The 25,560-nt window shown below is 42.1% G+C and overlaps 1 protein-coding gene across 1 annotated transcript; it reads left to right on the top strand.

The window, feature by feature from the left end:
- Positions 1-22,941: 22,941 nt before the first annotated feature.
- On the top strand, positions 22,942-25,301 carry LOC125549465 (protein NRT1/ PTR FAMILY 5.10). Its single transcript, XM_048712873.2, has 3 exons — positions 22,942-23,134; positions 23,204-23,421; positions 23,903-25,301. The coding sequence occupies exons 1-3, from the start codon at positions 23,005-23,007 to the stop codon at positions 25,163-25,165; spliced, it is 1,611 nt and encodes a 536-aa protein (XP_048568830.2). The 5' UTR covers positions 22,942-23,004; the 3' UTR covers positions 25,166-25,301.
- Positions 25,302-25,560: the final 259 nt, after the last annotated feature.

The raw sequence follows: 25,560 nt of genomic DNA, 5'->3' as shown, positions 1-25,560 counted from the left end.
ATTTGGAATTCACACAGAATATATGATGCATAGAACCTTAGTAAAAATTACTCCCTCCATTTTCAAAAGAACGTGCATAAATTAAGTAAGAAGTAAACATATAGTATGTTTTACCAATTATTTATATGAAAATATGAATACCAAAAGAATGTCACTAGACTAACCATATATTTCCACGACATGTTTATTAAATCTTGTAAGCATTCATATTTTGTATACTATTGGCCTAGTTACAGAGCGTTGACTTAGACTAACATCTTATTTTTAGAAACAAAGGTAGAAATCAATAGGAGAGAGATGTTTCTACTACATAACGATGACCATATAGTACGTATGCTTATCGTCGAATGCCGTTTGGGATATGTAATGCACCCGCTCCTTTTCTGCAACGTATGGCTGCTATCTTATATTTACTAATTGGAGGCACCATATGAGTAACCACGTTAATTCTCGGGAAGTAAGAAAACTAGCCATCCGATATTCAAATTGTGTATTTTCCACCATCGGATGTTATGCCTCAAGGAGTCCTCGAATTCTGTCCCACCTTAAACCATCTACAGCAAAAAAAAAGAATCCATCTTAGGCCCACGTATAGCTAAAAAAAATAGAATCCATCTCTGGTGGTCTCCTTCATCCGCTGATCCAACCCTTCCCACGTACAGCCTAAAGAAACTACCAACACACCGAGCCCTAGGGCTGCTCCTCCTAATACTGTCCTCCTAGCAGTCAACCTCATCCAATCTGTAGCGCTCCTCCTCCCTTGCAGCCAAACTCTAGCGCTCCTCCTCCTCCTCCTGTCCAATCTGTTGTCTTCCATTGCAGCCATCTAAAACTGTTCTTCCCCATCCCTTTGCTCCATTATCTTTCAATCTCTACTACCCTACCACGGAGCAACACATCTTGGCTAGGATAAACTCCTTTTAATCCCCTTAGTTGCCATGCCCCGACCAAACTGCAATGAAGTGGAGAATGAGGTATTTTTGGATTACTAGATGAGTTAGATTTAGGAGGAGGACTGTACTAAGGACAGTTTGAAGCAGACAACAGGCTAAGCCCTTCTAAACAGGCAACTAACGTTGGAAGTTGCAGCGCTGCTGCAGGTGCTTGCTCAGTTTTTTGATTCAAGCATAAGCGTCATGCAATTGGAGATGGCCTTACAGTCTTAGAACACGGCACATGACCAGAGTTTGCAATCTAGGGAGTGGAAGCAAGCAGGTGGGGTTGATCTACACTTTTCCTGACGTTGGGTGGCAAGTTATGTGTACAGATCAACCATATTTGTTGGTTTATCTTTATTAATATGTGTGATCTTTCTTTTCAGAAATTATGTATGTGTTTTCAGAGTCCCACACAGTTCATATTTGTAGCAGTGAATTGTGCACTTTGACAATGACCGAATATTATCTGGCTAAATCTTCTTATAACAGAGTAGAAGATGTACGTCCTTGCAGATTACCCAGCGAAAAGCCCAACCAACCATAAGGATAATCAAGCAGAGTAATTAAACGAGGATGTATAGTGGGTGAATGAGCTTGCATCCACGCCCCGGCTGCAACACCTGTCTCTAGGGGAAGCAATTGGCTTCATGCAGAGTTCTATTTTATACATGTACGTGCTGGGCTGCAGGCTTGATTACTGGGACCAATTATAATCACTAATTTACTCTTTTTTGCATGTTCCGTAGATGATGCATGAGCTCATATGATTTTGAGATCCTGATCCTATGATTGGTTGCTGGGAGCTAAACTAAGGAAGTATTGCCGGTGTGATATTGGTATGTATAAACATATGTTCTATGCATTTACTTTGAGCATGTACGCAGGAAAAAACATGTGTCGAATCCAGGACTTGCCATACTTAAAAGGGGAGACAGTTAAGACATCGCTCTGTATGAAATCATGCATGAAAAATATCTCTTATATAGTACATCAGTATGCATGTGTTGGTCTTAAAATGAAATATTCTCAAAAACTCTTCATCAATAACAGAAGTGGAAATCCAGGGTCGTCCAACCCGCATTAGTGTAAAAATAGATATAAATGAACATGAGAAAGCCATCTCATTTGGTATGGCTAGAATCAAAACAAAAAGATATATCCTTTTACCATACTGATAGAACGTAGGCATGCCCAACCCGTAGTTGCTAAAGTAATAAAATAAAAGTTAGTCATGAAAGGTTAGGAAAACTTTTATAGGCGGGAGAAGTAATGGTCAATATAATGCAGAGTTTTAACATAAAATTAATAATATTTTCATGGCAAAAGGAACAAACGTATACTAGAATAGAGCTCGAACAAAGCGATTACATTTTTTACTAACTTAGCCTCCCATACGCATCAATATTGATTGACCTACATTCTATTTCCTTGAACTTTTATAATCACCGAGTTCAGGAGAGTATAAAACGTGCATAGCAGATTTCTGATAAACAACTACACATGCAGCCCGGGAATACATTCTTAATAAATTTTGCATTACACAACTAGAATGCCATATTGTAAATTGTTCCTATTTTCTAAGCCTTACAAAGTTCCGCATATAATAAATGTCAACTGTCACGTGGACCTTATTGTAGTGGATTTAATCGATAGATCTTGATAACCGTACTTAAAACTAGGGACAAGTATCGGACAGTAAATGTTGCAGAGGCCGGGGGTCATCCTCCTTTTCTAAAAAAAAATCGGACAGTAAATGTAGTTAGAGGAATCACAACCGATAGGTTAGTATACATGTAACAAAGCAAGTCCCAATGTGGCAAGCATATGGATGCCAAGTCCGGCCAAGCACCTGATAAGTAAGTAGCTAACCAGGAACTTAAAAGTGACATATGCCAATGTCGATGAATCAGATCACATGGTTTTGTGCTGTAAAGACAAAAGAAATTTTGTACAGTAAAATTGAGTTTTTAATTAGAGCAGTCAACTTCCTTTGCTAGGACAAAAATGCTTATGAGAAAATCTCTACAAAGATGATAAAGACTCGAACGTGAAAAAGCCTAATTACTACTGTTTTTCTTTATTTTAATTTTTCTTCCTAATTTCAGTATTCACCCGGGCCAAGTATACACATAGCCGAAATGCCTCTATGCATAATCATAGACATCTAGAATAAGTTGTTTCTTCATAATTTTTCCTCGGTATGGTGCGGTGCAACCACTACTTTCCATTGGGAATATATGTATAATCAAAATAACTAGGTTCAAATTCTCATGGCTTCTAATATGTGTTACTCTCTCCTCTCCATAAATTGATACAAAAATTCTAACTCCAATCAAAATCCTATATATTTCTAAAACTTGCTATATTAACATATAAGTTCAACATTATAAAACACTTACGTGCTTTCCAAATCACTAGCCCGTGCAGAAGCACGGGTTGATGACTAGTTTTACTAATTCTGTTGGGAAAAATAATGTAAGCATTTATGGATGATTTCTATTTCTGTGAAACTTCATTTCATAATTAAATAGATAATGTTAACAAAGTTTAGAGGACACCAATCAAATTCTTAATTGGGAAAATGCCAGTTTATGGTAACCGGGATAGATAAAGGAAAGATTAAAATGATTTAGAGATTTTCATATCCAAGTGATGTGAAAAACTAAGGAATTTATGTGGCCATGCAGGTTTTGACACAATTTTTATCTCCATTATTCTTAAGTGTTAAAACTGTTAACTAACCGTTTGCGGAAGGATATACCATATAATTTTAATGATGATTGCAGAATACTCCCTCCGTCCGAAAATACTTATCCCAAAAATGGATAAAATAGATGTATCTATAACTAAAATAAGTGTAGATACATCCATTTCAAGGACAAGTATTCCCGAATGGAGGGAGTAGCTTTCAACTTCTTAAGGAAGACCTTGATCGGGGTGGAGGGCGTCCGGTGGCACGAGGAGTCGGTGGCACATGACGAACTACGCGTCCTCATTCAGCATTGAGAGTGGCCAGTCCCTGGGGCAGTAACCACTGGCAGCACCGCCGCTTCCACCCGCCTCCTCGTTTCGCGCCATCACTGGTGGGAGTTTTGCGCGATGAATCTGTATGGGTGGGGGTGTTCGGCAGGGAGAGTGTGGCGGGGGTCTCCATGCCACCATTAAATATTAACTGTGGCACGCTGCCAACCTTTCACGCCGGTATAATTATGGCGCAGTTGTGTCTGTGGCTCTCGCATGTTCGGTGGCGTTGCGTCCCTTGCTGCCACGCAGACAGTAGCTAACTATTTGCGGCATCCACTTTTTCTCCACGCCGCTGAAATGAGCACTGGCATGGCAGCAGCTATATGCGCCACCAACTAAATGTCCAGCAGGGCCATGTCGATCATTGTGCAGAACGTGCAGCCCGCACAGGGCCCATAAATTTTGAGGGCCCAATTTTTTTTATATAAGACTATACTAGCAAACATGCCCCGGCGTTGCAATGGAAAAAACCTACTCTCCAGTAAACCAAATGGCTCAAAATCGCCCACAAGCATTCGACGTCATCAGAAACTCCTTGACTCTACAACATTATTGGAGATGTTGTGTAAAACATAAACATGGCATGATTTCATAATTGTCATCAAAGTGACTACCTGATTGTGAGTGTCTCTTCACAACCTTACTGATGTTCCTCAGAGAGGCACAACAAATACCGCATTAGATTTAAACCGACAAAGTCCATTTTATTTCTCAATGATAGCATGCAAATGTAACATCTAGCATCCAACAGGGTGGGCTACCGCCAATGCCACTTCTGAACTTCTGCTAACAAATATGTCGCATTGTAGTACGAGAAAAATATGCTTGCATTCTCCTAAAAGAACGCAACCCATCAAAGTAGATAAATAGCAAACTGAAAAATGGTTATGATGAACAAGCGACATGCTTTCCTGTGGAGGAAATATTGGACGACATGAACCTTCTACCATAACATTACTTAGGAATGGATGTGCTTAGTGTCAAGAATTCATGCATCAAATGTGACAAACAAAAAGGTGTAAACTACCACTGAAATGGAGAAATCAAATCATCCTACCACCTCAAAGCGTCGTCGCCACTTGCGTGCAAACATCTTTTGCCCACCATCAACATCATTGTATCCCTGCAGCCTGCAAAATTCCTTTGACACGTATGACACCACCTCCGCTTCGTGCCCACGACCACTTTTTTTTCAGTTTGTAAAAGAAAACTTTGCAATTAGGATATTTTCTAAACAAAGTTATTTATAGCCTTCATCTGATGGCTGAATAAGAAGCAAAACCTCAACATTGATACTCAAGGGTCAAGGCACTAACAAAAGGAGTCACCGGATCAGGCATTTACAATAAGTTTTCTATGGAGTTGGCATCACACTGACCATATTTGCAGCCTCCGGTATCAATTATCACAGAGAATGAAAGCAATTATAAATTTAGTTATGAAGGAAGATGTTGAAATAGCAATAAGGATATACAACCATATATTTGAATTACATGAGAGATCAATCACTCTGAAAAAATGACTCCCTCGTCACAAACTGTTGTAATCATGTTTTCTCCAATTGAAACGCAGAAACAGCGGTGAGCAAAATAAAACAAAAAATCATGAGCTGGCCAAGGCTGCTAAATTTGCACTAAGCATACTCCAGGTTGCTGAACGTCCGGAGGCAGCTGGTCAAGCAGCGTCTTCCATATAATTAACATTAACATCAGAAACGAATTTAGTATCAGTTATGACATCAATGTCTAGCTATAGTTACGGATGGTTAGATCATAATGAGGTGCACCCCTTCCACACTGCATCGAATCCCAATAGAACCCACGCGACACACCTCTGTGCAGTGTCTCTTTGAGAGAAGCTGATAAGCAGACGAAGAGGAGGCAATAATGGTGGCTGCAAGCCTGCAACACATCCTTTAATTTCTTCTTCCTCCTCCTCCTCCTCTACGTCCCTTCAGTGCCTTGCTCCTGCCCCACCACTACTTTCCATACTTCCTCCTCCATCTCCCTGCCGTGTGGCTCTCCCTCTCCCGCTTCCCTCGTCTAGCCCTGTTCGGTAATGGTCCGCTCCCGGAATCTGCGGAGCGGGTGACTGGCAAGTCCACCATTTTGACCTACAGCTCCGCCAACTCCGCTCCGGGAGCTGTGGAACGGAGCGATGCCGAACAGCCCCTTACGCTCCTCACGGCCGCCTCTGCCGCATGATTCGCCACTGCCAGGCACCTCGCCCTAACCTGCTTGCGAATCTTGAAAGACCATCTCCTCTCCCTCAATGACTGCCTCATGACCTATGAAGACGACAAGGGCCTCAATCTCGAGTCACTCGACTGCGCCTGTGATGCGCTCCGAGAGTGCGCTACCACGATGGCAGTAGGCCTGGACGACGTTAGCAACAACACGGACTGTGTCGTCCTAGGAGACGGAGCGCTTGGCGATGTAGCCAGCGAGGCCGCCGGCTAGACGAAGGACCCCTGCGGGAGGTGAATCGAGGCAGGGCAAGGTCGGGCCGCCTCCCATGCATGGCTGCTAGGCAGCAAAGCAGCATGATGGCGTGAGGATCGAACATGGGCGTTGAGATTCATCCTGATGCTTCCTTCCCCGGTCGGCTCGGCAGTCTCACGTCATCCTCCATTGAGCTAGGCGTCGCTTGTTGTGTCCTCCACCCGTCGTCGGATCACACGGGGACGGAGGTCGGGCCGTCGGGAGATGCTTCCTCGCTGGATAGATGCGGCGCTTGGCGTTCGTGGCGAGCGACGGCAGGCAGTGCTAGTTACTTATTTCAGAATCTATATTGTCAAATTCGGTTCCAAATCCAATACCTATAACTACTACGTATTACAGATACGTTTCAATCACGGTTTCCTCGTCAATATTTTTTTTTGCTTTAGCCTCATGCGACGTGAGAGGATCCGGGCAACAAATAGGGCAGGGGTCCTTCCGTTATGTAGATCTACTTTTATATCTCGGCCATCATTCCTGATATTAACGTAAATTCAATGAATATAAAAGGGTGACTTATGCAGAACTATAAATCCATCCGTCCTTTAATACTAGGTAAAGATACCAAACGCTAGGAGCAACTCTAGTTGACTAGCCCTCCTTCGAGAGCTTCCCACAGATCATTTGGGGTGGGCTAAGAGCACGCCACATCACGCGCTCTTTGCAGCGGCCACGTGTCGTGCTCTGGGCGCTCCCTCAGAATTTTTTTCCTATGCGTTTTTGACTTTTTATACGGTTTTTTCCTGAATTTTTCGGCCTTTTGGTTTTCTACCGGTCTTCCTTAGCTTTTGGACAAAAAAAATTAAATTCTTTTTGAATGTAAAACATATTTTTTTCTTTAATGAGAGGCGCAGTTTTGCTTCCGCGAGACGCACGGTTTTGCTATCGCCAGAGGCATGGCCGTGCCTCTCAGAAACGGGAAAAAATGTTTTCTGTTTTTTTTTTACTTTCACAAGAGGCACGGTTATGCTTCCACGAGAGTCACGGTTTTCCTTTGCGAGAGATATGGCTGTGCCTCTCGAAAACGGAAAATAATACGTTTTCTATTTTTTTTCCTTCTGTGAGAGGCACGGTTTTGCTAACGCGAGAGGTATGGTTTTGCTTTTGCGAGAGGAACGGCCGTGTCTCTCGGAAACAAAAAAAAAACGTGTTTTTTTATCTTTTCCTTCGGCGAGAGGCACAGTTTTGCTTTTGTAAGTGGCACGGCCGTGGCCGTGCGTCTTTCTGAAAGGAAAAAAGTGCTCCTTTTTTGTTCGTTTTTTTGTGAAAAAATAAGTTCGTCAAAACCTAGCAACATGGTTCGAGATCTGGACGCATGGTTATTATCCTTTACCGTGAGGCCTCTCGGTAAAGGTTCTAGGTTCCACTGGTTGGTGCATGTTTATCGAGAGCGCCTCTCGGTAAAGGGTGCATGCTTGTCCAGTTTCACAATCTTTACCGAGAGGCACCCTCGTTAATGGTGTGCCCAACAGCATTTTCCATTTCATGAGTAGAGAGACAAATTAAGTAACCTAGCTAGTTACTCATATCATGATTAATATCACACATACTAAGACAAGATAAATCTATAAGCTAATAAATGAAAATCTCTATGTCACCACATTTATGTTATTATCTATTATATAATAATTAAGACAAGAGTAAAACAAGCCATCACGTTCGTCCACATATGGTAATGTTTTTTATACCGTTTGATTAAAATAACAACGGTTGAGATTTAAAGTTTCGTACGTAACATGTAAAAATATGTAGAAACAATATTGAACTTTTATGTTGTCATGCTAGATGCATCGGAGAAATAAAAAAGGAAAAAGAACAGGAAATATGACTACATACGTGTCCTATGAGCATCTGCAACGGAGTAGAATAGGATACCCAAAAGTCAAAGTCAACGGACATGTTGAAGACACCGTTGAGATGTGCTTCCTTATTGAAAAAAGTTAAGTTAATGCTGTTTTTACAGCAATGTTCAGAATCTAATAGTTGCATGAACAGACTAGAAGCAACCAGTTGCTTGATATGTTGTGATTCTGTCCGCGCAAACATCAGCCAGTTCAGAAACATGGAATCAGATATGGATGGTTAATGAAGACGATGCGTGTGAATATACCAGCAGTCTCGCTGGAGCATGACATCCTACAGGTATTAATTAAACCTCCAATTAAGAAACAAAAAGAAGTTCATGTATACATTATACACACGTTAATAAGCCTATAATAATTGTTTTCTTCAGTTATAAATCTCTTATATCTTGAATTGAGATTTTTTTTACTAGATAGATCTAACTTCATTTACTTCAAAATGAAAATCAGGTGTGGCGGAGCTTTATCAATAAAATGCCTAATAGTCAATTCTAAATGAAAATTCACCACCAGAAAAATAATGCATGTGTCTTGGAGATCAGTTCAGCTGAATAGGTTGGTTATTCACAAAGAAAGGTTCTATTTTACTTCATCATCTAATATTTACTTTGTAGTAACGGATGACCAAGTCAACATGCGTATGTTGCTTACATGCATAGGTGTGGGTGCATGCGCACGAGAGAGAAGGCATGCATGAGTAGTGGTTCACTTGAAATAATAAAAGAGTATGTCTGTGTACATGCATATAGAAAAATTAAGAAAATAAAATAGTTCACAATACAATATTCGTACTGCTTATTCCACCAAGGATACTCTGAAAGCCAAATCCGATTTAAAGCTTGAGAACGATATGATTAGAATTCTCATATTATAAATATGTAAGTGTTTTTTGTTCGCGGGGGTAAGCATGTATGTCATGTCTATAACCATTATCAATTACACTATTCGATATAGATTGATATTTCAAATTTGAAGTGTAATAATTTTTATTTACAAATCAGTAGTCCCGCTGCATGGCAACAATATGATGTTTAGATATGCGATCTGTCCAAAAAAAAAACATTGATTACGGATGTCATTTTAATAAGGAAACATATAGAACACGCATGGGACAACATATCTGCTATTCACAAAATCCATCGGATCAATGTCATCATAATCTATCTTATCATACATGCATAAATGTATTGGCTGCTTTGGGAGGTCTCTAAGATTAAGGTGGTTATGGAACGAGTGGCAGGAGGAGGACAAGCCTTGCAAGGGGACCCCTGTGCCGTGTGACTTAACGGATAGACAACTTTTTGCGGCCTGTACCACCATCACTCTCGGGGATGGCTCAGTGGCAAAGTTCTGGACTGAAAAATGGCTAGACGGACAGGCACCGAGAGATATCGCACCAGCTGCCTTCCGCCTCGCCCGCCGGAAGAACCTAACTGTCCAAGAGGCCCTCTCGGAAGGGAGATGGATGAAAGGACTGGAACGTGTTGCTAATGCCAATGATTTGGATCAATTCATCCACCTTTGGGATCGTGTTCAAGCTGTGCATATCACAACTGAAAGGGACAAAATCACTTGGAATCTTACTACAAACGGTGCTTATTCTGCCACCTCTGCGTATCATGTTCAATTCCTTTCTAGGATTCATCAACCAAGGCTCATGAAGGTCTGGAGAGCAAAGGCTGAGCCCAAAGTCAAGTTCTACATTTGGCTCCTGCTTCAAAACAGGAACTGGACGGCTGATAGATTAAGTAACAGGGGCTGGCCTCACGCCGACAATTGCATGCTCTGCAATCAGACCCTGGAGACTGCCGCCCATCTAGCTCTATTTTGCCCTTTTGCTAAGGAGGTGTGGCAAAATTTTGCGGACTCTCATGTGTCCATGGTTACAAGTGTGCTCTCTGCTACGTCAGTTAACAAGTGGTGGGCTTGTCTTCATACTGCTGCGCCTACCATTGATAGCAAGATTCGTGTCTCCACTGCTATGTACATCGCTTGGCATATCTGGAAGGAGAGGAATGCCAGAATTTTTGAGCACAAAGCGGCACCGGCGCATGTAGTCGCGGGCAAAGCAAAGGCTGATATCTGCATGTTTCAAGAGGCAGCCAATATGTAACTAAACTCCTTTCTTCTTCTTTTTTACTTTTGTTCTTTGCTCCCTCTTGAGGCCCTGCGGGTGTTCCCAGCCTGCTCCCAAACTGTAATGGACACTATTTTGCCCTACTTAATGCAAAGCAGAGCTCCTGCTAGTTCGTCAAAAAAAATACATGCATAAATAGCTTTTTCCCAAGTCATCAGATATTGATCATGCACTACACTCAAATATTATTTTACTTTTGAAAATAACTACAATTTCTTAATTTTTAAGCCAGCGGTTATTTTTCTTCATTCAAGAATTGAATTGAATTCTAAACTGAGGTATATGACTTAAAAAACGCAAAATGCACTCCTGTTTGAATATGGCCGTCGTGGGCTAATCTATTGACTGGTCGCCAATAAGCTTTCTGATGCGAGAAGAATAAAGAGTAGTAGAAGATTTCGTTTGTAGCTAGGATTATTCATGATTTTCTATGATGTCCACATCTAACGATTTTTACATAATAGGACGATATGGATGCTAATGAGGTGAAAATAAAAAGCATAGGCCAGGACACTAAGTTCGAATGTCATGTTTCCAAAACCCAAATGATGTGTGTGTGGTTTACTTTTTAGCAGGCACTCACTTTATGAGTCCAGGAAAAAGTAATTCTAAATACTTCTTGGCCAACCGTATCACTAATAATTATATCAATTTTCATGAATTACTAAACGAAATTCTGAAAATAACACAAGCACGATCAGAGTGGAAATGTCTCGCAAAAAGGTAGCAACAAATCATATCAAATATGTGATAAGTCACTTTGGTGGATGTATAGAAATAAACATCATTGCACCATGCAGGAGAACATAGACAAAATAAAAAATAATTATCAATAGAATAGTGAGTGAAAGAGAATGTAATGTTAATTTGAGATCACACTATTGGTGTCCTACTTATAAATTTGGAGGAAAAACATTATATCAACTGAAGACAAACGATAACACAAAGATAAAGACATTATGTGGTGATGTTTGTACTAATACATCAACTTATGTTTAGACAGATACGTCACTAGATTTTTTTTTGAGATATGAATGTTTATATTTTATTTTGATGAAAAATTCATCCTAAAATTACTTATGGGAAGATAGCTCGATGGTGACTAGAGGGAAGCCAAAACTGTAATGAAGGTCCGTTATTTTACATAACCAGTCATGGACTCAAGACGACATTGGTCATTTTATGTTGGTCACTATTCACATGCTAGCACACAATATATTGACCAAATCACAGTCATTATAAGAAATGATTTATGTTTCATCTATATTTCAATTCATAGTTGATTACGTGACAAAATATAAATAAAATAATAATCAATGTAGATATAACATATAGTAAACCTAGCCGCGCAAATGCGCGGGTCGCACTGCTAGTTCACTATGAAGGTACTAGTAACTTAGAATGGTAATTTATGGATTTTACTACTCTATGTCACTTTTCATTGTGGGTAGATTAACGGACGTGTGCCGTCACCGCCTGCCTCACGCGCGGGGCGCTACGCCAAATAGTAAATAAAGCTGACAACGGCTCATGGTGTCCCAAACCTGGCAGCGACTCAAGGCATCCGCGGTCAGCTTTATTTACTACACCACGCACTCCCGAGATGCGTACTGCGTCTTCCCCACGCGGCGCGACGATGGAGCTCCCCCACTCACCGACTTGTTGGTTTCTACGCCGGTCAAAGATAGTGCTGCGGCGATCCTCTTCGTCTGCCCGGCACAGCCTTTTTAACAGCCCCCGCTGGGAACTCCACCACAGCCATCGCACTCTCCCTGCCGAACATCACCATCCCTATATGGCGCCACTATACATATTGATTTGATTATATCTTAGTAATAACAGGACCAATATTTTAATCAAGTTTCGAGGTATGCTTAACAAAAAATACGTAAACATCGCGTAGAATCGCATATTTTGATTCCATTGGCGTTCTGTGCGGAAGAGCCATAAGCCCATAAGAGAGACCGCTGAATATTTTGCAAGTTTAACAGATGACCACGTGAAAATTTAGTCATGCATTGAGAACATGTTTTTTTTCCTTTTGTACCATCTAAAGTATAATCAAGTTGAACAATAAGTTTTATAAAATTAGGTAATTCGTCTTCCTTTGTGCCTAGCATGCACGTGTATTTAGCTTGTCAAGAATAATGAAGCCAACTAGAATTATAGATTTACCAAAAAATACATCACAAATATAAGAACTATAGATGTACAAAGAGGTATTAGGTAGTTCAATGGCCATGAATATTCTTCGAATTTAAAGTGAGCAATACTATCTTCAATTCCACTTTAAGGATTATAGGAACTTTACCCAATTTTATTTTTAAGTTAGGCGTTTCAAACCATCTATCTTCGACATTTACCGTTATGGGCAATGGACAACACATTGATTTTTCCTCTAGGCCAATAAAAAGACATGGCTCAACTCCTAGGAGTCAACCGCCAGACATGCCCGTTTGAGTCCACATGCATGACGTTGATGGCAGCCTTGAGGATTTCATACAATGTATTACATGCATTATTTGTGGACCTCCTTCGCGCGCCCTTGTTTTCTGCACATACTTGATTGAGTTGTGCCGGCATGCCGGTCAAGAGGATGCGAGATCCAACTACCGACCGGTCTGCTTCACCACCATCGCGTAGAATGTGAGGTCTTATCAAGTACCATCCCCTATATGGCTCCAAAATATTAGTTGCAACTATACATATTAATCAAATAATATCTCATTTGTAACGGGATCAATATTTGTAATCAAGTTTAAACGTACGCTTATCTAAAAGCAATAAGAGAGACCGCTGACCACTTTTTTGCCGGTTCAACAGATGGTCGCGCGAAATTTTACTCATGCATTGAGAACATGGTTTATTTCCTTTTGTACCACGTAAAGTATAACCGTGTTGAACGATAAGTTTTATAAAATTAGGTAATCTTCTTCCTTAGTGGCTAGCATGCACGTGTATTTACCTTGCCATGAATAATATAGCCAGAATTATAGATTTACGAAATATTACTTCCGCACGTATAAGCACTATAGATGGAGAAAGAGGTATTAGCTAGGTAGTTCAGTGGCCGTGAAAATTCTTGTCAATTAAAGGGAGCAATATATCTTCATTTTCATTCTAAGAATTGTAAGAAACTTTCCCAGTTTATTTCTATGTTAGTTGTTCAAAACCACCGTCTTTGGATATTTACCATTATGGAAAATGAACAACACAACGGTTTTCCACTTAGGCCAGGAAAAAGACCACGAATTAGGTCCTAGCAGACAACCTACAGTTTTGCCCGTTAGGCTGGCCATAGTGATAGTATCTTAGCCGGTATCATGCACTCAGGAATAACAAACACGCTGATATGGCAGAGAATTAATGAAGATAGAGATGGTTAGAGTAACATAGGTAGATACCGTATCTTGTTAAATGTTATACTACTTTGTGTCATGCATGACAATAAACATGAACATCTATAATACTACTCTATGATACTATGATGTATGAAGATAATATCATACACTAGTATCACATGCATGATACTAGTATATGATACTCCCCACTATGAGTAGCCCTAGAGTCCACATGCATAGCCTTATTGCAGCCTTGATAATTTTGTAAAATATATTATATGCATCTTTTGTGGTCCTCCTTCCTGGGGCCTCTTATGTTTGATTTCTGAACAGATTGATTGAGTTGTTTCGACACGCCCATCAAGAGGGTGCTAGATCCAACTACTGGTCGGTCAGCTTGACCATCGGCTTGACCATCGAGCCTAAGGAGCAAGTAGCAAGCGTGATATCATTGTGTAAATCTAATAATTGGACCTTTCTGGCATTACATTCTTATGGCTCGCACAATGGCAGATTCATTGATTTATATTGCAGTACAATCGATAATAAGTCGATGCGGCACAATAATTAATAAAGAGGGCTCATAGCAGTATCATGCTCTATTACTGTATTATGGCACATGCGACTAGAAAAACTAATAAAAATAGACCCTGTAAATAACTTTGCATTAAGATTTTATAAATAAATAAATATGATAATACAAGGATGCTTTCTGGTAATGTTATGCATTATGCTGTTAGTATCGTGAACTAGTATCATATAATTTACACTACTCTATGATTGTGTATGCTCTGACGCCTTATCAAGTACCATAACTATATGGCACCAAAATATGAGTTGCAACAAGACATATTTATCTAATGATATCTAATTAACAATGGGACAATTGTTTTGTAATAAAGTTCCGATGTAGTGTTAAAAAAATACATAAACATCACTTAGAATGGTATATTTTGATTCCATTGGCATTTTGTGTGGAAGAGCCATAAGAGAAGCCGTTGACTATTTTTTTGCCAGCTGAATACACTAGTAGAAAACGGACCATTAGTACCGGTTTGTAAGGGCCTTTAGTGCCGGTTATGGAACCGGCACTAACATTTCGACACTAAAGGCCCCCCCCTTTTACCGGTTCGGCACGAACCGGCGCTAAAGTGCCACCACGTGGCGTGAGCTCGCGCCCTGGTACGGGGGACCTTTAGTACTGGTTGGTGTTACCAACCGGTACTAAAGGTTTTTTTTTGAATTTTTTTTTTGAAAATTTTGGAAAAAAAATTTGATTTTTTTTTTAATTTTTCTGAATTATTTGATGATTTAGTCTCTAATCACCTCTCTTAACTGCTCAAGTGTGGATCACTCATTCCAAATCATCTAACTTCCCGACCGGTCACCCATCCCTCTCACTACTCCAGCCCGAGCACGCTTAACTTTCAAGTTCTATTCTCCTTCGTTTCCGAGTCTGCACTTGTTGTTTTCCTGACAATAGTAAGATGTCAATCCTATTAACCTTCAGGAATTTTGCTTGAGCATGAAGTGACACATTTCACTGTTTGAGTTTGAAACTATTGTTTTAAAAACAATAATTATTTAGTAACACTAATATTTCTTGAATAATTAGTTTGACCATTGTTTGACCACACTTTGACCAGATTTGACCAAAATTGAAATAACTAAAATAATTATTTAGTAACACTAATATTCTAGAATAATTAGTTTGACCATTGTTTGACCACAGTTTGCCCACTGTTTGAATATTTTTCAATTTTTTCCACTCTAGATCTTAAAAGCCCCGTAACTTTTTTTCCATTAGGTTTTTGAGGATTTTGCAAATGTTTAACGGGGTTCCCCCAGTTAAATTCGGATGTAACTTTTCGAGTAGATGATTTTTCATATAAAAAACTTTTTCATCCGAGTTAGTATGCAAAAGTTATGCCCATTTTTACAAATTTCAGAGAGATTTTGCAAATAAAGTCAAAATTCACATTTGCAAATTTTCCCAACAACTAGACCACATATCACATGAGAAACTTATTTTCTTTTATTTTTTTTAAACTGAAAAGGCGATCCACAGGGGGGGGTAGAGTTTGAAAATGGGACCTTTAGTACCGGTTCGTGGCACGAACCGGTACTATAGGTTAGACCCCTTTAGTACCGGTTCGTGGCACGAACCGGTACTAAAGGTTAGACCTTTAGTACCGGTTCGTGCCACGAACCGGTACTAAAGGGGATCGTGGGGCCCCGGCCTGACGCCAGCCCGCCACCACCCCTTTAGTGCCGGTTCGTGCCACGAACCGGTACTAAAGGTTCAACACGAACCGGCATTAATGCAAATCCGTTCGAACCGGCACTAATGGTACCATTAGTACCGGCTCAAATACAAACCGGCACTAATGTGCTTCACGTTTGACCCGTTTTCTACTAGTGATAGATGGTCGCGTGAAATTTTAGTCATGCATTGAGAACAGTTTATTATTTTTGTAGCATCAAAAGAAACCGAGTTGAACGATAAGGTTTTAAAATTAGGTAATTCTTCTTCCTTAGTTGCTCGAATGCATGTGTATATAGCTTGTCAAGAATAATGAACTCAACTAGAATTATAGATTTGCCAAAAATTACTTCAGAAGTATAAGAACTATAGATGGAGAAAGAGGTATTAGGTAATTCAATGGATGTGAATATTCTTCGAATTTAAAGGAATCAATACTATCTTCAATTTCATTTTCAAGATTATAGGAAATTAACCCAATTTTATTTCTAAGTTAGGTGTTTGAAAACATCTACCTTGGACATCTACCGTTATGGGCAATGGGCAGCACCATGTTTTTCCTCTAGGCAAGAAAAAGATCAGACTCAACTCCTAGTAGACAACCGTCAGATGTTCCCATTGAAGTCGACATGCATGAGTTTGATGGAAGCCTTGATGATTTTGTACAATGTATTATATGCATCTTTTGTACCATCCAAATTGTGAACAAGTCAAACGGTAACGTTTAAAAAATATTTGTGGTTGGCATGCACACGCATTTAACTTGTCAAGAATAATGAAGCCAATTAGAATTATAGATTTACCAAAAAAATATTCTGCACATATAAGAATTATAGATCGAGGAAGAGGTATTAGGTACTCCCTCCATCCCATAATATAAGAACGTTTTTGACACTAGTGTAGTGTATAAGACGTTCTTATATTATGGGACGGAGGGAGTAGTTCACTGGCAATGATTATTCTTCGAACTAAAAGGGAGCAATAGTATCTTCAATTTCATTTTAAGGATTATTGGAAATTTCCATAATTTATTTCTTACTTAGTTGTTCGAAACCACTTGCCATGGATATTTATCATTGTGGGCAATGGACAAAACACTGATTTTTACTCTATGTCAGGAAAAAGACCAGGCTCATCTCCTAGCACACAACCAGCAAACATGCCCAGCACAGTCCGCATGCATGGCTAGATGGCAGCCATATTGATCTCACACAATGTATTATATGCATCTTTTGTGGACCTTCTTTGTGGGGCCTTATGTTTGATTTCTGGACATACTTGATTGAGTTTCGTTGGCAAGCCCATCAAGAGGATGCTAGATCCAACTAACGGCCTGTCCACTTGACCATCAAGCCTGGGATGCGAGTAACAAGCATAATATATATGATCATCTTGTAAATCTAATGCGTCCTTGGTGGCATCACATTCTTATGCCTCGCACAGTGGGAGATTCATTGATCTATACTGCAATACAATCGATAATAAGGAGACATGGCACAACAGTTAATAAAGAAAGCTCATGTCAATATCATGCTCTATTATTTTATCATGGCGCATAGATCCAGAAAAACTAATAAGAACAGAACTAGTAAATAGATTTGCATTGAGATTTTAGTAATAAATAAATATGATGTTACTAGGATACTAGTTTAAAATGTTATGCATTATGGTGTTAGTATTTGTAAACTAGTATCCTATAAATTAAACTACCGTGTGATTTTTTATGCTTTCACTCCTTATAAAGTACTTTACCTAATTAATAGTGGGACCAATGTCTTGTAATCAAATTTCAACCTAGGCTTATACAAAATACGTAAACATCGCGTAGAATGTCCTATTTTGATTCCGTTGGCGTTCTATGCGGAAGAGCCATAAGAAAGGTCGTCGACCACTTTTTTGTCGGCTTAACAGCTGTTCACCCAAAATAGAACATGGTTTATTCCTTTTGTACCATCAAAATTATAACCGAGTTGAACAATAAGGTTTAAAATATTAGGTAAAATCTTCTTCCTTAGTGGTTCGCATGCACGTGTATTTAGCTTGTCAAGAAAAATGTAGCTAACTACAATTATAGGTTTACCAAAAATTACTTCACCACATATAAAAATTGTAGATCGGGAAAGCGATATTAGGCAATTCAATGTCCGTGAATATTTTACAAATTTAAAGGAGAAATATTATCCTCAATTTCATTTAAAGATTATAGGAAATTTCCACATTTTATTTCTAACTTAGCTATTCGAAACCACGTGCCTTAGATATTTACCATTATGGGCAATGGATAACACATTGATTTTTACTCTAGGCCAGGAAAAAGACCATCCTGAGCTCCTCGCACACAACCCAATAGAGTCCACATGATGGCTCGATGGCATCCCTGATGATTCCTTAAAATGTATTATATGCATATTTTGTGGACCTCCATCATGGGGCCATAGGAGACAAGTTAGAACTTTGATGCACTTTGTTCAATCTTATTTTAGCTTGCGAAGTTTTTTTGATCCTCTAGAATACATTGCAATGATTTCTACGAAAAGCAAAAATATAATAAGGAAGTTCTCTGAAACTTGATGGGTGTCACTCTTTAGAACCGTCTTAAATAAATGGTAATGAATTGGCCCGAACCCATAGTGTTGGAAATAAGTCTTGATAGTTGGTTATGGATGAAGTTGTCAATTGGAATTGATGTTTCGAAGATTCGAGATTATATGCCAAAGGTTTGCCTTGTGAATCAAAGTATGATATTACTTTATGCATGTCTACACCATTGTCGCGTTCCATTACTTTATGCAGGTTTTCATCTATGAGTTGATTAAACATCTGCAATGGAAATGTTATGACGGGCAATTGTTTTGGCTATCTTATGGGCTCGCGTTGCAAGCAAAATCTAGAACACTCCTCTGACTAATACGAGAGATCGTGATATCGAAACGGTAAACCGTGGTAAAGTCTACGAGTGTCCTTAGGCGCCTACACAATCCGATGAACACACAACTAGAAAAACAGCTATTGGTGGGTTGGATACCCGTGGCACACAAAGATATGCATGCGCCACGACTATGTCTTGGTCGAGCTGGCTAGGGGTGCTACCCGTGGCGCATCAATATGGGGTGTGCCACGGGTATTTGGGGTCCCTCGGCTATAAAATAAGCGGCATTGCTATTCTACCTATGACGCATCAGAACGTGGTGCGCCACGATAACTTTGTCATTTTTCCAATTCGGTTCATTCACCTCTCTCTGTCATTCTATTCTGTCCACACACACACACACGCACCCACGGAACACCTCGACCCGGCCCCGATGTCCCCATCCTCGCGCCCCCTCCCTCTCTGCTCACTACAGCCGCAAGCAGCCTCCACCCCACACTTCCCCAACCTCCCTTCTATCCCCACCCGCAACGCCTCCTCTCCCCTGGATCGTCTCCATCCCACCTCTCTCTGGCTTCATCGCATCCTCGCCGGATTTCGCCCGAGCGCCATGGTCGGCAAGGTCGTCTCCTCGCCCTGACTGTCGTCTTCTCTGGATCCCGCAACTGTTCCCGGCGCCGCCCTATGCCGGTCCTCCTCGTCGCCCTAGCCAAGCCGGCTCCTTTTGTTTCTGACCGCCTGCTCTCCTCCTGCATCGTCATGGCTTGATCTCCGCTGGTCCTCCTTCGTCGTTAACTCTGGCAGCACGGCTAGCTCTTGCCGACCGTCCCTGGCCTCTATCCTCTCGAGCTCCTCTGGTTGTCGTCATTGTAGCGAGGACAAGGCCGATGCCTGCTCGTGCTCCTGCCGCTTCGCCACCCCACCTGCCACATGTTCGAGGATTTGTTTGCAAGGGGGCTTGTCTTTCGGATGCAGATTTTTAGAGCACCTGCACCCAGGCCCTTCTATCCTGGCTCTCCAATATCGATTTAAGATCCGTGCGACACAACTAACTTTCTACAAGTAATTTTCACTTTTTTGTTTCTCTCATATAGAACATGTCATGAAGTTCAAATCTTTGCAGCGCGTCAAAGCTTTCTAACTAGAATTTAGGATAAATCTTTCAGAATTATTTGTCCGACATAAATACTACTAATAAGATTTTTTAAATGAAAAACAACTTATTTTGTATATTTATGTTGGACCAAAAAATCTAACTCTTTTACCCTAGATTCTATTTAGAAAGCTTTGTTGTTCTGCAAAGGTCTGAACCTCAAGACATGTTCTATATGAGAGAGAAAAAAGAAAAAATTATTTGCACGAATCACGATGCGTGGAATGAATGACTAGATAAGAAAGGCCTAGGTGTAGATCCTCTAAAACATGTTTTCGCTTGTGTTCCGGTAGGGGTGGGTACTCTAAAAATGTACTTTACCAGCGAGGATTTGCGGGGTCGGTAGTTTAATTTGGCCATCCACGCGAGCTAGCCAGCTCTGATTGATGGTGGGTGCCGGCTCATGAATGGCGCCCCATGCTAGCTCGCTCCGCACACCGCATGTGGATCTGTCCGGTGGCTGATATTAATATCATTTTATTGGTCCCAAAGATCAAAAAGCAAAAACCTAAAACAAGTAATAATTAGCATTATGAAATGGCCCTGCTCATCGACATGCACAAAGAAAAACGCTGCTTACTACTCATTTTAGCTCCATATATATAGTCCATATTGAAATTCCTAGAAAAACTTTTATTTAAAAACAGAGAGAGTACACGTGCATGAACTCAGAGCCGCATACGACATGCTTGCATGCCCAGTGATGAGCTTTGCTACTCCTACGCGCGGATTTTATGGAAGCTGAGTTACAGACTGAGGTGGGATTAAAGGATTGGGAAATGAAGAGAGACGGCCCCACCATGCAAATCAAGGGTGAGAAGAGATTGGTTAGGAAGAGGTCGTCCGGAAGCAGCAGCCCGTAACGGGCCTGCAACATGCATGCAATGGCGGAGGACCCGTAACGGTGCAGGCTGGACGCAGGGCGGCGCATCGACGCGCGTTGTCGGTGGCTAGTCACCAAATCCCGCCCTACCTCAACTTTTGTCCGTCCTCCGCCACTGCATGCATGTATAAGTGAAAAACGTCCTGTCATTTCATCCATCTCTCACGTCTTTCTCCATCTCGCTCTACAACAAGCCAACCTGTCACATTGGAACAGAAATGACGGTAGCATTCACATCGAGATGGAGGGACCAATGGCCAGCATGCAGGTGGGGCCATCAGATGGAAAAGCGACATTGTTTGAAATCAGCACACAAAGATAGGATGGCCGTCCAATCACGATCCAACATTGTCTGATACGTTTTGATCTGTCACAAAACTCTAACTATTCGGAACTTAGCTTTCTCTCTCTCTCTCTCTATATATATATATATATTCCTTTTTTATTAACTAATAAGTACTCTTCATCAAATAGACCGACGAGACAACGTGCACCATCAAGGATGATGATGTAAGAGAGGTGATTTTGTGAGCACCGTGTCAGCAGGACATCTGCATGTGCATTGTAGGGACATGTGCTCGTTATGTTTAGCTATTACAGCGAAACGTCACGGCATGCCTCAGGGATTTCTCGTCCAACAGGTCACACATGCTCGATACACTCTTGCTTAGCTACGTATTACGTAATTTACTACTTTTTCTCAAGAAAAAAGGATTGGTTATTGTGCACTGTTGCCAACGTTGGACCATTGATGGATACACGACGGTGACAACTTTACCATGATGTAATCCTTACCTAAGGCTGGTCGTAATGTAAGTATCATAAACGGTATCATGCATGTCACCTAGACTTTTTTAATGATGTGTCACGCAATTAAATGAAAAAAATGAGGATGTGGTATCATATAGGGCTGGACACGAGCCGAGCTGAGCCGAGTTTGCTCCGAGCCTGCCTTTGGCTCGCCATGAGCGAGCCAAGCTCGGCTCGGCTCGCTGGATGAACGAGCCTGCTTTTGGAGGCTCGGCTCGTCTTGGCTGTGGCACGGTCCCGCCCGAGTGGCTTGTGTGTGCCCTGCTGTATCCATGGACGCGGATGCAGTGTGCGTGCTTGCCTGCGTCAATTAGTGCCAGTGCATGCGTGTTGTCCACGTGCTAGCCGCCGGTGTGTTGTGTACAGTTTGAATGCATGCGCGCCGCCGGCGCTGATGCAGTGTGCTCATGCTCAGGGCGGCGGACACTTGGGGCGGCGGCACGGTTGGCGAGGAACCACGGGAGCGACGAACGGCGTCGTCCGATGCGGCGCGTCCGCCGATGTTGTCAAGAGGGAGTCTTTCAGCGTTGTGCACGGCGAGGAGGACGACGGTCAGGTCATGACCAGAGAGGCGGCGCGGCGGCGGAGAAACAAATCCTATAGCAGACGAGGAGGCCGGCGTCCTGTGTACGCACTCGCTATGGTTTTTTTTGAGTCACTTGTGTAGTCGGGGTGCTTCAGTGGGCTTGGGCTGCTCGTGTCATTACACTAGGCTGCAAATCTCCATAAAAAAAACTCACTGGGCTTTGAAACGAGCCACCGAGCTGGACCGAGCAGAAACAGGCTTGACTCGGTCGCTGAACGGGGCGAAATTTGCAGCTCGGCTCGACCTTTTTCTATGCCGGGCTGAGCTGAGTCGGGCCGAGCTGGAGTGTGTTTCGGGCCGAGCCAAAAAGCTCGCTTGTGCGTCCAGCCCTGGTATCATATCATGATACTGTATCATATTAAATGATGTACTAATTTATTTCATGCATGACAATTAATAAGGCAAGTTAAGATACTAACTCATGATACCATGCATTATAAAAATAGTATCATATGCTAGTATCGTATGCATGATACTTGTATATGATACTCATCGTTACACTACGGCCAGATCTAGTTATAATGTCTGCAGCAGATGAGCTGGCTAGCATGTGCGTGTTTTTTTTTCGTGTCCCATTTAAGAGAGGACCTTTAATCTCTGCAAGCGAGAAGTGAACACCGAGAGGTCGAACAAGATACCAATGGAGGATACGAAGGTCCCGTTTCTTCCTGGTACGGATGAGTCGCCACTCGCCGGCGTCTCCGACTACCGCGGCCGCCCGGTGTACCGCAGCACATCTGGCGGCTGGCGCTCGGCCCTCTTCGTCGTCGGTATGTTCCAGTTATATATTCTAGGTAGTATATACGTCTATAACTAATTGATCTGCACCATGGATGCAGTGCTGGAGGTCGCTAGCGGTTTCGCCTTCTACGGCGTGCAGGCCAACCTCATCATGTTCCTAACAGGGCCTTTAGGCCATTCTAACGCCGCGGCGGCAATGGCCGTGAACGCCTGGGTTGGGACGGCCAGCATCATGCCACTGCTAGGAGCCTTCGTAGCCGACTCCTGGCTGGGGCGCTACCGATCCATCATACTCGCCTTCACGCTCTACGTCCTGGTAATGTCTATAGTTTTAGCTCCATCGGCAACAGTTGATTAGAGTGGGACCACAACTCCTGAAATTCGTTTCTACAATATCATGCATAGTTCTAAATCTTAAACTGTAGTCTGAGTTGACATTCATGATCTGGATTGGTAAATGCAGGACATGCTACAAGTTAATCTAGTCAGAATGTAGATTCATTAGTTGTTGATCATGCTCATCTTTTTTTTACGGGGAGTTGATCATGCTCATCTGATGTAACATTGCATACATATATACATGAAAATGGAATAAAAGAAGAAAAAGGCCTAGAAACAAACATCTGTGTTTTCTCTTGCTCATTTGCTCGAACATTTCCCCTATTCAGAGTGAGGGACCTGCAGGCAACACGATATCGATGGTGCCCTTTTTATGCATAGACGGAGAAAATCTTTCTATTGGAATGATAAATCTTGAGTAGTGAATATTTACGGACTGTTTCTTAATTAATGTGCAGGGGTATGGCATGATGACTCTAGCATCCGTGCTCCCCGTCCAAGGAATCGACGGTTCCTCTTCCCATCCTTGTTCATTACAAGTGGCCTTGTTCTACACCTCTCTCTACCTCATAGCCCTCGCGCAAGGCGCGGACTATCCATGTGCCCTGGCCTTCGCTGCGGATCAGTTCGACGCGAACGACCCTCGGGAGCATGCTGCCCGCAGCTCCTTCTTCAATTGGTGGTACTTTTGCTTAGCCGTTGGTACCACCATGGCTCTCGGTGGAGTTGGATATATCCAGGAGTCCTTTGGTTGGGCAATTGGATACGGTATGTTATGCACCACGGTGCTCTGCGCCGCCATTGTGTTCCTCATTGGAACCTCTACCTACCGCCTATACACGCCCACCTCTGGCGTCAACAACCCCGTCACGCTCCTTGCTCGGAGCATTGTGTCTTGGCTTGTCAAGGAAACCCGACAGGAGGAAGAAGCGGCTGCTATAGCCAAGGAGGTAGAGGAGGCGCACAGCATGCTGCACCTGTTGTCTATCTGGGCGGCGTGCCTATCCTATGGTATGGTGTTTGCGCAAATCATGACGCTGTTCAACAAGCAAGGTCGCACCCTAGACCGTCACATCATTGGCTGCCTAGAGTTGCCGTCTGCCGCCCTGCTGCTGTTTGGCCCGGCAACAATCCTTGTGCTTGTTCCTTTCTATGACAGGGTGTTGGTGCCATTGCTTCGCTCCATGACGGCCAATCCATCGGGGTTGACGTTGCTGCAACGCTTGGGATCAGGCATAGCTATGTCGCTTGCGGCGGTGTCAACAGCGGCACTTGTGGAGTCTCGGCGGTTAAAGGTGGCCCGCGAGCATGGTCTAGTGGATGTTGCCGGTGCCACTGTGCCAATGAGCTGGATGTGGCTGCTGCCGCAGCATGTGATGATGGCGACGGCAAGCGTGTTCGCCGAAGTCGGGATGCAGGAGTTCTTCTACGACCAGATGCCACACGAGCAGCGCAGCTTGGGCCTGGCGCTCTACTACAGCGTCTTGGGCATCGGCAACTTCATCAGCGTCTTCCTCATCTCCCTCATTGACCGCATCACCAGGAGCGCCGGCGGGGATAGCTGGTTCGCGGACAACCTTAATCGTGCTCACCTTGACTACTTCTACTGCTTGCTCGCTGGCCTTAACGCTGTCGGCTTTGCCCTCTTCCTCTGGCGCGCAAGCTCCTATGCCTACAACAACAACAACAACAACAACAACAACAACAAGATGCTTTGCTGACGTCACATGCTTCATGGATTCGTCGAATAAATTTCCTGGTTATTTAGTGTATTGAGTTACAGCCATACTCATCAAATAACTAGGAAATTTATTTATGTTCCCACTTGAGAGTTACATAACTAGCATATTTAATTGACTAAGTTTTTTCTGCTGGTTGCCAATTAAATACTACCTCCATTCCAAAATAAAATATGTTTTAGTAGGCTAAAATATCCTATCAAAACGTTATATTCTGGGACAGAGGTGGACAGAGGTAGCAAAAGTGAAGTCATAATCAACATGACGACCAGTACATTACAATATCACTTTAAAGGAACCTTAAGTGCGCCTAATTATTTTTAGAGCCATTTTAAATAATGTCAAATAGAATCATTATTAGATTATTCATCAACGTC

The sequence above is a fragment of the Triticum urartu genome, chromosome 3A, assembly GCF_056163025.1.
Source record: "Triticum urartu cultivar PI428250 chromosome 3A, HENAU_Tu73, whole genome shotgun sequence".
Lineage (NCBI taxonomy): Eukaryota > Viridiplantae > Streptophyta > Magnoliopsida > Poales > Poaceae > Triticum > Triticum urartu.
Note: the sequence above shows the minus strand (reverse complement) of the source record. Positions and strands in the feature narration are given on the sequence as shown.